This window comes from Ursus americanus, chromosome 31, assembly GCF_024610735.1.
Source record: "Ursus americanus isolate L20-20 chromosome 31, mUrsAme1.1.p, whole genome shotgun sequence".
Lineage (NCBI taxonomy): Eukaryota > Metazoa > Chordata > Mammalia > Carnivora > Ursidae > Ursus > Ursus americanus.
In genome coordinates, this window is record NC_142157.1 from 25224086 (window position 1) to 25236485 (window position 12400).

At 43.5% G+C, this 12400-nt stretch overlaps 1 protein-coding gene across 7 annotated transcripts in view; it reads left to right on the forward strand.

The window, feature by feature from the left end:
- SEPHS1 (selenophosphate synthetase 1) overlaps positions 1 to 3072 on the forward strand; it is a 29940-nt gene extending 26868 nt beyond the window's left edge. For 4 of the 7 annotated variants that reach the window (XM_045788397.2, XM_045788393.2, XM_045788390.2 and 1 more), the window contains 2 exons: positions 1141 to 1310; positions 2685 to 3072. In XM_045788397.2, the coding sequence (XP_045644353.1) occupies positions 1141 to 1310; positions 2685 to 2738 (224 nt within the window). In that variant the 3' untranslated portion in view covers positions 2739 to 3072. Of the gene's footprint in view, positions 1 to 1140 lie in introns of all 7 variants that reach the window. The other 3 variants (XM_045788410.2, XM_045788408.2, XM_045788412.2) reach the window with 3 other exon arrangements.
- The last annotated feature ends 9328 nt before the right edge of the window (positions 3073 to 12400 follow it).

The following is a 12400-nucleotide window of genomic DNA, read 5'->3' on the forward strand; positions in this document are numbered from 1 at the left end:
ATTGAGTCCTGCATGGGGCTCCATGCTCAGCAGGGAGTCTGCTTCTCCCTCTGACCCTCCCCCCTCTCATGTTCTCGTTCTCCCATTCTCTCTCTCTCAAAGAAAGAAAGAAAATCTTTAAAAATAAAAATAAGTAAAAATACTGATGCCTCCACCTGACCCCCCAGGAAACCTGACTGCAGCAGTCTGGGGTGGGCCTGGGTGCAGGAATTGTAGCAGTGCCTCAGTGGGCTTCTGAGGGTGCAGCCGGAGGTGAGGACCGCAAAGCCCTGCCCACTTGCCAGCTCTACAGAAGGGCCTGTGGTTCTTCCCTAGGCTTCCCAAGACCTCTGTAGAGGACCCTTCAATTTCCTATCCTTAAAAAAACAACAAACCGAAATCCATTTTCTAGTAAGAAAGTTACAAGCGGGTGACTGAACTCTTGGTGCCGCTTTGGCCTAGAACAGTGTCTGCCACCTGGTGGACCTGGAATAAGTGTTCCATCAAGTTCCATCTGTTTCCTTTACTCAAAAATGAGAAGTTTTTACTCTTTGTTAAAAGTATAGATAGATATTTTTTCCTGATTGTATCATTTCCACTTACAAATACATAAAATTTTCTGTCCCAGCTCCCAACATCATGATGAAGCCTTTCATAACATATTTATGCTTTTTCTGTTTCGAAGATGACAGGATCTCAGTACTTTGAGGCATACACCTCTTCATGATCTTAACTTTTAAGTTAAAGGGAAAAAATACAGAAAGTCTTTTTTTATAAAAGGAGGAATCCACGTAGAAAATCAAGTCAAAAAGGAAAAGTTCTCTTTTGGTTTTAAATACTTCTCTCCGTGCGGGAAGAAGAAAGTAGCCATGGCATATGTGATTGAGCCCTCAGACCTCTCCCTGCATGGTGTTCGGTGATTCACACAGGTCATTTTCACAGTTGAAGGTTCGTCGTGCACCGAGAACCCACGCGTTGCTCTGCCTTGTCGTCTGCGGGAAGTCAGTTGCCTGGAAAGGGCGGCTCACTTAGAGACAGAAACGGGTTGGTGGCCAGACAGCCGTCTGGGCAGACGTGCCCTGGAAAGCCAGTGGCCGAGAAACTACCAGCAGGGCATCCCAGTGGACGATGATCCTTTCTCTCTCTTTTTCCCTTTGCCAGGAGGCCTCCTAATCTGTTTACCACGAGAGCAAGCCGCCCGGTTCTGTGCAGAGATCAAGTCTCCCAAATACGGGGAAGGCCACCAGGCATGGATTATTGGGATCGTGGAGAAGGGCAACCGCACAGCCAGAATCATAGACAAGCCCCGGATCATCGAAGTCGCACCGCAGGTGGCCACTCAGAACGTGAACCCCACCCCGGGGGCCACCTCTTAATCTCAACCCAAGTAGCAATTTGGTTTTGTTTTTAAATAGATCTATTTCCTTTTTCATCATTTCAATTAAAGACTCTAAACGACCACAAAAATCTCATTGTGTCTACACATCTGGTGACCTTAGGTCGATTTGTGAGTGGATGCAATTAATAAAATAAAATCCATTGCCTTTTTTTCCTGTTACATTAACTGAAGATGCACCTAATCTGGAGGCAGCTTCTGAGTTGAGAATTATATTGTTATCCAATACTGTTGATTCATTTTGAATCTTTAGACACTTATCTCTTGCCGCATAGGCTCTTTTTAAAGGTGCTTTCCCGTAGCACAGACATACCCGTTGTGGTGTCAGATAGCAGTTGGTGTCTTTTCATTTTGTGCGTATTTATCATTATCAGTCTGGTCTTTTGTAAGTGTCTTGGATGGTATTCTGGAAAGATGGAATTGGTAAGTGACACAGTGGTATCCCAGGAGCGAGAGGGTTGCATGGTTCCTTCCAGTCCTTGCTTTGTAAAGCCCAGTCTTCTCATTCAAGAGTATCTCTTTTGACCCAGGACATTTCCCCAGTAGTTCATTGAGTTCACCAAGGCAAGTGCTTAACTCTGTATGGAAAGCACTTTGAAGACAAAAAAAGAAATTAACTTTCTTTTTTTGTAGCCTTCCTAATATTTACAGTAATATCATTAACTGTTTTCTTTATGGACAGCAAGCAAGGATCCTTTTTGCAATGTAATTAGATTTTCTCTAGTGCAACAAGGAATTGGCCTTCCGGAAGGGGGTTCATGTATAATACTCATTTACAACTCAATCTACAATGAACTACACAAATAATTTTGAAATATAATCAATAATAAAGACTGTTCTGTGGATGGTAGTGGTTACTACATTTTATATTTCGTATAGTGATTTCAGGCCTGTTGTTTTCCTAAACTCAGCAGTTCTTTAGCCGAATTCTTAGCATTATTTTGTCCTTGGCGCCAGGATTTTTTGTGCACGCTTTTTGTGATCTGTGTTAAAAATCTGCATTGCCAACGTCGCAGCTCGAACTGAAACTCGTTGTTCAAATAAATATTTAATTTTTTTTATTGCTCTTGTATAATCAGATGCCCCCTTTAGTATCATCTTAGAAGCGTTGGGAGGGTTTTGGCTAAAAGTACAATTTATTGGGAAAAATTAGATTTTAGTTTTATAAAACTTTTAAGTCTTTCATGGGACCTATATTTTCTTGAATTAAATTTTGTAGTCATAGAACCAATAGGTGATCTAAAAAGGTGTTTATCTGTGTTACTTAAAAACAGAGGCTTCCTTCTATTTTAACCCACTAAACCATAAGGAGGGATCGCGGTCATTAAGCACCAGCTCGCTGACTCCTCGAGTGTCCGCCTGAGAGAAGTAGCAGCCGGCCCTGCGAGTCTCTGATGCCTCCTGCTTACGGGCCCCAAAGCCGTGCCGACAGATCCTCTTCTTGCCAAAGGAAGCCATCCCTCCGGAGAGGACGCCCCCAAAGAGGCTTTCCTTTGGATGCGCCCTCCATCAGGAACTAGAGGGCAGCCTTTTTGCAAGTGTAGCTGGAACTCAAGCCATAAGTACGGCGTGCGGAACCCAAAAGGCTGCTTCGGAACTGACATTCGTTGGACATTTTCTAGGGATGTATACAGATGTTGGTCCTCAAAAGCTACAGACCAGTGGTCTACAAAATAAAATGTGTTGGAAACCTCTGAGTAAGGTGAACGTACTGTTGGGCTTCCCCCCCCCCCCACTAGTGATGACTAACTCTGAATTCTTTTAACATTGATCGTGTCTTGAATGCTGGTGATTTCCTCGGTGGCAGGCCTGCTGAGAAGAACAGAGCTAAGTGTATTATGCACCCGAGGAAACCATCTTGGTGAAGATTCGTATTTATAAAATGGTGGGTACACAGAGGTCTGGGTAATTCATGTGATCCCGAGGGGGAAGAACGGATCTTTAAAGCGGGGTTCCCCAGAGAGCATTCCAGATCACCTGCATTAGGATCACCTTGTTGGGGGGGCGGTGCTTGTCACAGGCACATTCTCGGGTCCTGCATAGAGTCCAAGTTCTGGTGGTCTAGGGAATCTGTCTTTAACGCGCACCCCACGTGGCCGGGTGCACTGAAGTTAGGACCACAGATGTAAGGACGGTGCCAAGAGTCAGGAGAGGTGAAGGACGGAAGGACAATGGAGTTGCTCTCACAGTGCACTTCTGGAATTGTTCTTTCAAAAATTGACCATTCTGTTGATTGACATATGGGCCCAGCAACACACGCACACACAAAACCCACGCATTTTGAAAGTTCCTTGAAGAATCAAGTGACCGCATATTTGACTTCTTAGCAAAATCTGTGTAGGATGTCTTAAAATTTGGTGAGTACTTAATAATTACTTGGCTTCCTGGTAGCACTTTCAAATTTCACATTGATCTTGGTAGAGTGATTTATTTTCTTTAAATCCTATGATGTAGTTGCATCCAAAAATATAGCTTGTTAAAATGCACCAGATTTTTACATACAGCCTGAAAAGGCTGGGCCCCGGTGAGGTCCGTGATCCTTCGGGCCACAGCAGTGATGAGCCAGGGACTTTCAAAGCTTAGCTTGTTATTTGCACAGGCTGGGTGGAAATACTGACTGTCCAGTAATTCTTTCCAGGAAGAGAAACTGAAATATTGTGTAAACAGTATGTACTTTTTGCCCAAATATTTTTTAAATAACTTAGTACACTGTGGGCTCCCACGTTCTGCATGCCTTATGATGAATGAACATGAGTGTTCAAGTTGTTCTGATTTTAGATGTTTGAGCCAGCAGTTTCAGTCTGAATTTAGCATTGCCTTTAAAAGAGTTAAATCTGAATTCTAAGTTTCACAGTCTTATTGTATAGACAGAGACCAGAATAGCTATACGATATTACTACTACTATACTTTTATTTTCAGAAGTAATAAAGCTGCATAGATAAAGATGTTTCAAGATACTTAACAGTCTTGTGTGCATGTGTGTGTACCTAGAGATCTAGATTTCTCTCTACCTACCTCCTTGAGCTTCTCCTTTCCCATGGTCAGAGTGCCCTTTTTCTCTAGATGAGGTATTGGTGGCATAGATAATAAAATTTACTTTCAACAGTAATTTGTACCTTTTCTCATTAAAAGTCTGCATATGAGCAATGCAATTTTTGAACCTACCAGGGTGCACAAGGAAAACCAACAGAGTCAAAAAACAATTCTTAAAAGTGGAGCATGGGCAGCATTTTGCCTCTGGTTGAGTCTCCGTGTCTTGAACCTAAACATGGCCCAACCAAGTGAACCATGGTCTCACTTGGCCTTCATCAAGTGAGACCATCAGTGAGACAAGGTGCTCGTGATGTCTAGACTTGCTCCAGAGTTGTGGAATCCAAGCCTGCCAGTGGCTTTGGGTAGGTCAGCGGACATCGGGTGAGTAGCTCTCGGATGTGTCCTCTGTTGGGTTTCCTGTGTTTCCTATTTTTAAGTTCTTTGATATTTGATCTCCGACTCTGGATACACAGTGGGTGTTTCCAGTGGTTTCTGATTGTCCTTCCCAGTCCTATTACCTGTGGAGGGCGTTTCAAGCTGGGGAGGACGGCATATAATGAAGCCTGACAAATCTTTGTGGAAGGGAAGAAAATTCACCATGCTAGTGATCTATTTGCGGAATAGCCAACGTATTTTGTACTCTGTATTTCAAGAACATAAGCACAAGCAGCACCTAGAAGTTTACGAAGACCTATGAAATGGTAAGTTAATTATCAAGTCTTGTATTTTGCCTAGTTGTTAGAGGAGAATTGTAAACAAGTGGTTTCTAGAATATGGCCCTGCTTTGGTCCATTTTGAATAATGAAGAAAATTTTAGTAGTCGAACCTACTGTGCTCATGCTGTGCTCCCTGCATGTATAGCTACCATGTGTCACCACTATTACAATAATGACTATCTGCCCTCTGCTGTGCCGGTCCTCCCTGTATCTTACCTTTTCCTTCCCTGGTTGCTTGTACCTCCCACTCCCCTTCACCCACTTTGCCCATCCCCCAACCAGTCTCCCCTCTAGCAACTGTCATTTCTCTCTATTTATGAGTCTGTTTCTGCTTTTTGTTTGTTTTTTAGATTCCACATATAAAAAAATAGATTACACGTACAAGTGAAATCATACGGTATGGCTTTCTCTGACTTAGCAGGATACCCTCTAGGTCCATCCATGAAGTCCTGTTTTTAGGTTTTAAGTAAAAAGCTATATTCTATTTCTAGCTCATTAAGAAGTAACACAAAGGAAGCAGATGCATCTATAAAGGATTTCTCAAGTATTAGAATAAGACCATTAACCTGGACATTTTTAAAAGTTAGAAATAAAGGGGCGCCTGGGTGGCTCCATCGGTTGGGCATCGGACTCTTGGTTTCCGTTCAGGTTGTGATCTCAGGGTCATGGGATCAAGTCCCACATTTGGCTCAGCACTTGGCGGGGTGTCTGTTTGGATTCTCTCCCTCTGCCCCTCCCCTCACTCTCCTGCATAGGTGCACGAGAGCTCTCTATCTCCTTCTCGCTCGCTCTCAAACAGATGAATACATTTTAAAAATATTGAAAGCTGTAAAACTAAATAGCCATCATCCACCTTACCGAGTCAGATTGGTCTAGTAAATCCACTTACAGTAAGTTTGTGGGGTGCTTAAAATCCAGGTGACATTTCTGTTCCCCAACTTATTATTTTGAACAAGTTTAAACAAAAATTACCGAAAGAGTACAATGGATACCTCTAGAAATGTTGAGTCGCTGATATTTTACCACATCCACTTTCTCTCTGTGTAGAACGTATGCACACAGACATGCATACATACATGCATACACATAAACATTCCTGTGGTGGTTTGTTGGTGAGAGCCGCTCTCATAAATAAATTTCAGACATTGTGACGCTGTCAAGTGGCAGGTGGGGAACGTCCCCAGACGATCAGATGATTTCAGGTGATCAGAGTGCCTTGACTCTAACCATGGCATTTCCATGGCACATTGTATAGTACAAGAGAACTTCCAGAGTGTAAAATAATTGAGGTGAGCAAAACTAAGAGAAATAGCAAATGAGAGGTGGAGTGTCTAAAAAATCGGCATAGGGACACCTGTGTGGCTCAGGCGGTTGGGCGTCTAAGAGTTTGGCTCAGCTTCTGATCTCAGGGTCATGACATGGAGCCCTGAGTCTGGTCTGCGCTCAGCGGGGAGTCTGCTGCTCCCTCTGTCTGCCACTACCCCTGCTTGTGCTCTCTCTCTCCCTCCCTCTCCCTCTCCCTCTCTCCCTCTCTCTCTCTGACAAATGAATAATAAAAACTTAAAAGAAATAGGAATACAAGTAGCTATTTATACAGCCCTCCAGAGCTGTCTGCCAGTGTTCATTTCTGTTCGAGGACACAAATGGTGGCTCAAACACTACTTTTTATTTTTATTATTTATATTTTTTCATAGATTTTATTTATTTATTTGTCAGAGACAGAATGAGAGAGCACAAGCAGGGGGAGCGGTAGGCCAAAGGCCAAGCAGGCTCCCGGATGAGCAAGGAGCCTGATGTGGGACTCAATCCCAGGACCCTGGGATCATGCCCTGAGCCGAAGGCAGATGCTTAACTGACTGAACCATCCAGGCGCCCCAAACAGTACACTTTTTAAATCTAGTCACAAGAATTGCTTACGTGGCCCTGTGGAGTGGGGCCAGCAGAGAGGAAGATCTCACAAGCTCCTGCTGCCAAACCCTGTACCCTGGGGCTGCTGGCAGACTGGCATAATTTGCTTCCCTGTACCTCGTACCAGGAAAGCTAGCAGTTTGGAGGCAGTAGTTTAGAGAAACATCCAATCCCCAAATATTTGAATCATCAAACAGCAGCAGGGCAATTCTGGACATGACACATCCTCTCAGGTATCTTTCCCGGATTTTATTTATTTGAGAGAGAGAGTAAGCACAAGCAGGGGGTAGGAGCAGAGGGAGAGGGAGAAGCAGGCTTCCCGCTGAGCAGGGAGCCCAATGTGGGGCTGGATCTCAGAACCCCAGGATCATGACCTGAGTTGAACGCAGACGCTTAACTGACTGAGCCACCCAGGTGCCCCTAAACATATATATTCATTACAATAAATATAATAAATATATATATGAAAATGACAAATGCCAAGATGGAATATACACAAAGGGGCCATGGAAGTCTGAAATTTGCCCATTTGCCCATTCTTGGGCAATTTGGCATCACGACCGAAACCCCACTTTCCCCCAGCAGTGTCTCTTTGCAGCCTCTCTCCCTCTCCTCTGGCCGCACACACTCCCTGTAGAGAAATTCCTCCTGCGGCTTGCCCGCCCTTGCTAGGTTCTTGCTGCCTTTCTCCCCAACGAGGTTGTGAAAGCTTTGCTCACAAGAAGGGTTGCTGTCCCCTATTTTCCACTGTACTGTGCACACAGCCCTGCACAAGTGAGGTGCTCAAGAAGTGTGCGAAGGTTTGTTGGTTGAGTTTTCCTCATTTCATGCTAGATAATTTACCCCAGTCCTCTTGACATTTCTCAACCCAAACAATTTCATAAGCGATAATTTTATCTTTTCATCTTCTGCTGGATTGATACATATGTCTCTTTGAGTTTCAAGTTCGTGCTGAAAGATTACAAATCTCTGCACCGCACACACTGTCAGTTCCTCAGACTAGTGTTAATTATGGCTGATATCAGAAACAGGCTTGGAGAAAATACGCTTGTGTCTCTCTGTGTGAAATGATTTATAGAAAGCTTGTCTTAGAACTACAGCACATAGCTTAATTATACTTGTGCTCTTAGAAATAGAGTTCCTTTATCCTGTTTTTCTTAAATTATTTTCATGTGAGAAGACCATGGCAGATTCTGAAATTACACCTCAGGTCTAAAGGAATGGAAATGAGTGGAGTGTGTGCGTGCGTATGTGTGTGTGATTTTTTGGTTTCTTTCCTCCCTAGCCCATCTTCGTCACAAAATACCAGAGATCAGTGGTGCTCAACAGGATGGGAGTGGGGGTAGTGAGAGGTCAGGCACGTGGAGAGATTTTTCTTGGGTTTTAGGACTCACCCAAATAATCTAGGATGAACTCAGCTTCAGATCCTTAATCATATCTGCAAACACCCTTTTTCCAAATAAGGTCACTTTCACCCTTTCCAGGAGTTAGGACATAACATACTTTTTTGGGGGGGGGGGGAATGGCATGATTTTTGAGGGGAGAAGGTTAGGAATTCTGTTTTGAGATGTCTATTAGAAATCCTGGCGATGATGGGGAAGCAGGCAGTTGGATACACAGAGTCTGGAATTCACAGGAGAGTCCAGGCCAGAGATACAAATTTGGGGGTTGTCAGTTTACAGAAGGAAATTAAAGTCACGAGATGGGGATTACTGGGGAAACCCTTGTGTATAGAAAAGAGATGTCAAAGGAGCCTGGGGGATGAGGGAGACCCACCCACAAAGGAGGCTGAGAAGGAGCAGGGAGGGAAGTTGCGTCCGTGTTTCCCTGGGTCCCATGATGCTTGGGGTCTAATAAGCTTCACAATGAGAATTGACCTTTGGGTGTGCCACATGGTGATTACTGGTCAACTTTGGCCAACAGTTTCGGTGGAATGGGGAGGGTAAAAGATCGATCGGCTTCCAAAGGAAAATGAGAGGAGAAAAACTGGAGACAGGGAATTTATACAATTTTTTCAAGTTTTGCTGCAGAAAGAATGGAGAGATGTGTGAGTGGGAGCTGGAGGAAGTAGAATCAGTAGGGAGCTCTCATAAGATGGGGAGCTAGCAGCAGGCTTCTATGCTGATGGTGGGGGAGATCCAACATGGTGGAGAAGAAAAGGAGAATCGCTTGAACAAGGTTCTGGATTAGTCAAGACAGGAGATAGGGATTACTGCACAAGGGGAGGGCTGGCTTTTGCTGGGAGCGCTGAACTGCCCCACAGTAGCCGAGAAAGCCCGGGATGGGCAGAGCTGCAGGTAGATGGTCAACATGTGGGCTTCTGTTTGGTGCATGAGTGAGTCTGACCAACTTTAAAACTTGCTACTGAATTACCTGGCTACGATCATCTCTTCTTCTCAGGAAGAAATGGCATTTTGAATTGGGGACTGATTGCAATTTCTCCTTCACATAATGAAGTAGTTTTGGAGTGCCTGGCTGACTCAGTTGGTGGAGCCTGCAAAGTTTGGTCTCAGGGCTGTGAGTTCGAGCCCCAAGCTGGGTGTAGAGATTACTTAAAAATAAAATCTTAAACAAAATTGTCTTAAGTGTGCACAACTCTTGAACAATGTAATTCAAGGTTCTTAGGTCATACTATTTTTCTCTTAGCTGCTTAAATATGACTGTTGTTAAAAAATCATTTTCTTTAACTTCTTACACATCTGGGGAGAACTATTCATCAGATGGTTTTGAAAATCATTGTGTTTCAGCATTTGTCTTTAAGGTTACTTTTGAAGTAATCTTCAAAATTTCAACTTTAATAAGAAATGAATAAATTCCAAATGCTGAAGGAGAAAGAAATGATCGTTCTTGTGATAATGTTTATGTTCCATTAGTGTTCTATTTCAATCGTTCCCAAATATTTTTATTTTCATAACACAGTTATTAAAGATGCCTACTTAGGGAATTTCCAAATAATCCAAATCACTGTTTTTAAAAACTAGTAACATTCATCAAATTACCTACAGAGAAATTATTGTTTTAATTCCCTCATGGGATCTTCAATGAGACATTTTAAACCCAGCATCCTCTAATTTTATTTTATTTTATTATTTTAAAAGATTTTATTTATTTGACAGAGAGAGAGAGCCAGCAAGAGAAGGAACACAAGCAGGAGGCGTGAGAGAGGAAGAAGCAGGCTCCCAGCGGATCAGGGAGCCCGATGCGGGGCTCGATCCCAGGACCCCGGGCGATCACGCCCTGAGCTGAAGGCAGACACTTAACGACTGAGCCACCCAGACACCCCAGCATCCCCTAATTTTAAAAAGGCAGATAATAACTGGAAACTTTCAAAGATGTCCATCGTCTCTTTCAACAACCATCCACTTAAACCAGCTCACGGTAGGGCGGGTGAGGATTTTCACACATTTGTAAAACAAGGTATTTGGGGGAACATTAAAACTACAGGTGTAGGTAGTCTCATCACACTGTCTTTCCCATTGGTCAGGAAAGTCAATAACTTTCAGGACCTGTGTGGGTAAAGGTCTTGACCTTTAAATAATCTGGGTTGGCCTGAACTTAGTTTCCATCTGCCTCTTCCTATCAGTGGCCACTTTCCACCAGGCGAGGGCAGTAAGGATTCACTTACTCACCCATGCCCAGTCCAGGAGCCCTTTCTCTCAGAAGCAGAAAGATGAAGATTCTCTTTCCTGTACCTGCCAAAGGCCAGATACTTCATTTTTAACTATGATAAACATAAGTGCCTCTCCTAAAAACCCCTGGCAATCCAGTCAACGAGTTCAGGATCAGGTTCCAGCCATGTGATGTTCAGTTTGTGGGCAATAAGGTTAAGAGCTAATGAGGAAAGGCCCAGGACATTTCTGTCTACCTAAAAAAATCTGAGAGTCTGGGCAAGAAGGAATCATGGAAAAAGGGTAGAGAACCCAAAGACGAAGGCTAAAGGGCAAGGCTTGCTCTGGACACTGACAATTCTCCACCCTGCCTCAGAGGAAATAGCAGCTAATAAACTACATTCTGAGTCCTGGCCTTGCTTTTCTCCTCGAGTATGGCAGTTTAACCACATTACATAAAGACATCCCTTAAGAAATGATAACATGTTTAGGGGTGCCCAGCTGGCTCTGTGGGTGAAACTTCTGACTCTTGATTTCAGCTCAGGTTGTGATCTTAAGGTTGTGAGATCAAGCCCTGCCTTGAGCTCAACACTCAGCACAGAGTCTGCTTATCCCTCTCCTTCTGCCCCTCCCCCTGCTCTCTCTCTCAAATAAATAAAATCTTTTAAAAAAAGAAGAAACGATAACATGTTTATGAGATGAGACATTCTGGAAGTAACCCTTTAAGACAAAAAAAAAAAAGAGAGAGAAAAATGAGGGAGAGAAAAGAAACAGCGAGATGCTATGCCAATTACCTGCAGAGATTGGATGGAAAAGACGTTCTAGAAAGAATTTCTAGTTCTTACAGCCATTATGGAAAACACTATGGAAGGTCCTCCAAAAATTAAAAATAGAACTACCATATGATCCTGCAATCCCACTTCTGGGTATACAGCCAAAGGAATTGAAATTAGATCTCAAAGAGGTATCTGGACTCCCAAGTTCACTGCAACACTTTTCACAAGACCCAACATCTGGCAACGACCTAAGTGTCCGTCACCAAGTGAAAGGATGAAGAAAGTAGGGTAGACACACACAATGGAATATGATTCAATCCTGAAAAGGAAGGAGATCCTGCCATGTGTGACAACAGGGATGCAGCTTGAGGCCAAAATGGTAAGTGAAATAAGCCAGTGACAGGACCAATACTACCTGCTACCACTTACAGGAGGAATTTAAGAGTTAAACTCATAGAAGCAGAGAGAATGGTGGTTACCAGGGGTTAAGGGAGGGGAGAATGGAGAGGGGACGGTTTAAGGCTACAAAGTTTCAGTTATGCTAGGTAAATAGTTCCAGAGCTCCACCACGCAGGATAGTGTCCATAGCTGACAATGCTGCATTATCTACTGAAAATTTGCCAAGAGAGTAGATCTTATGTTGTGTTCTTAGCACGTACACACAAAATATCTCCACCCTGCCTCAGAGGAAATAGCAGCTAATAAACTAAATTCTGAGTCCTGGCCTTGCTTTTCTCCTCGAGTATGGCAGTTTAACCACATTACATAAAGACATCCCTTAAGAAATGATAACATGTTTAGGGGTGCCCAGCTGGCTCAGTGGGTGAAACTTCAGACTCTTGATTTCAGCTCAGGTTGTGATCTTAAGGTTGTGAGATCAAGCCCTGCCTTGAGCTCAACACTCAGCACAGAGTCTGCTTATCCCTCTCCTTCTGCCCCTCCCCCTGCTCTCTCTCTCAAATAAATAAAATCTTTTAAAAAAA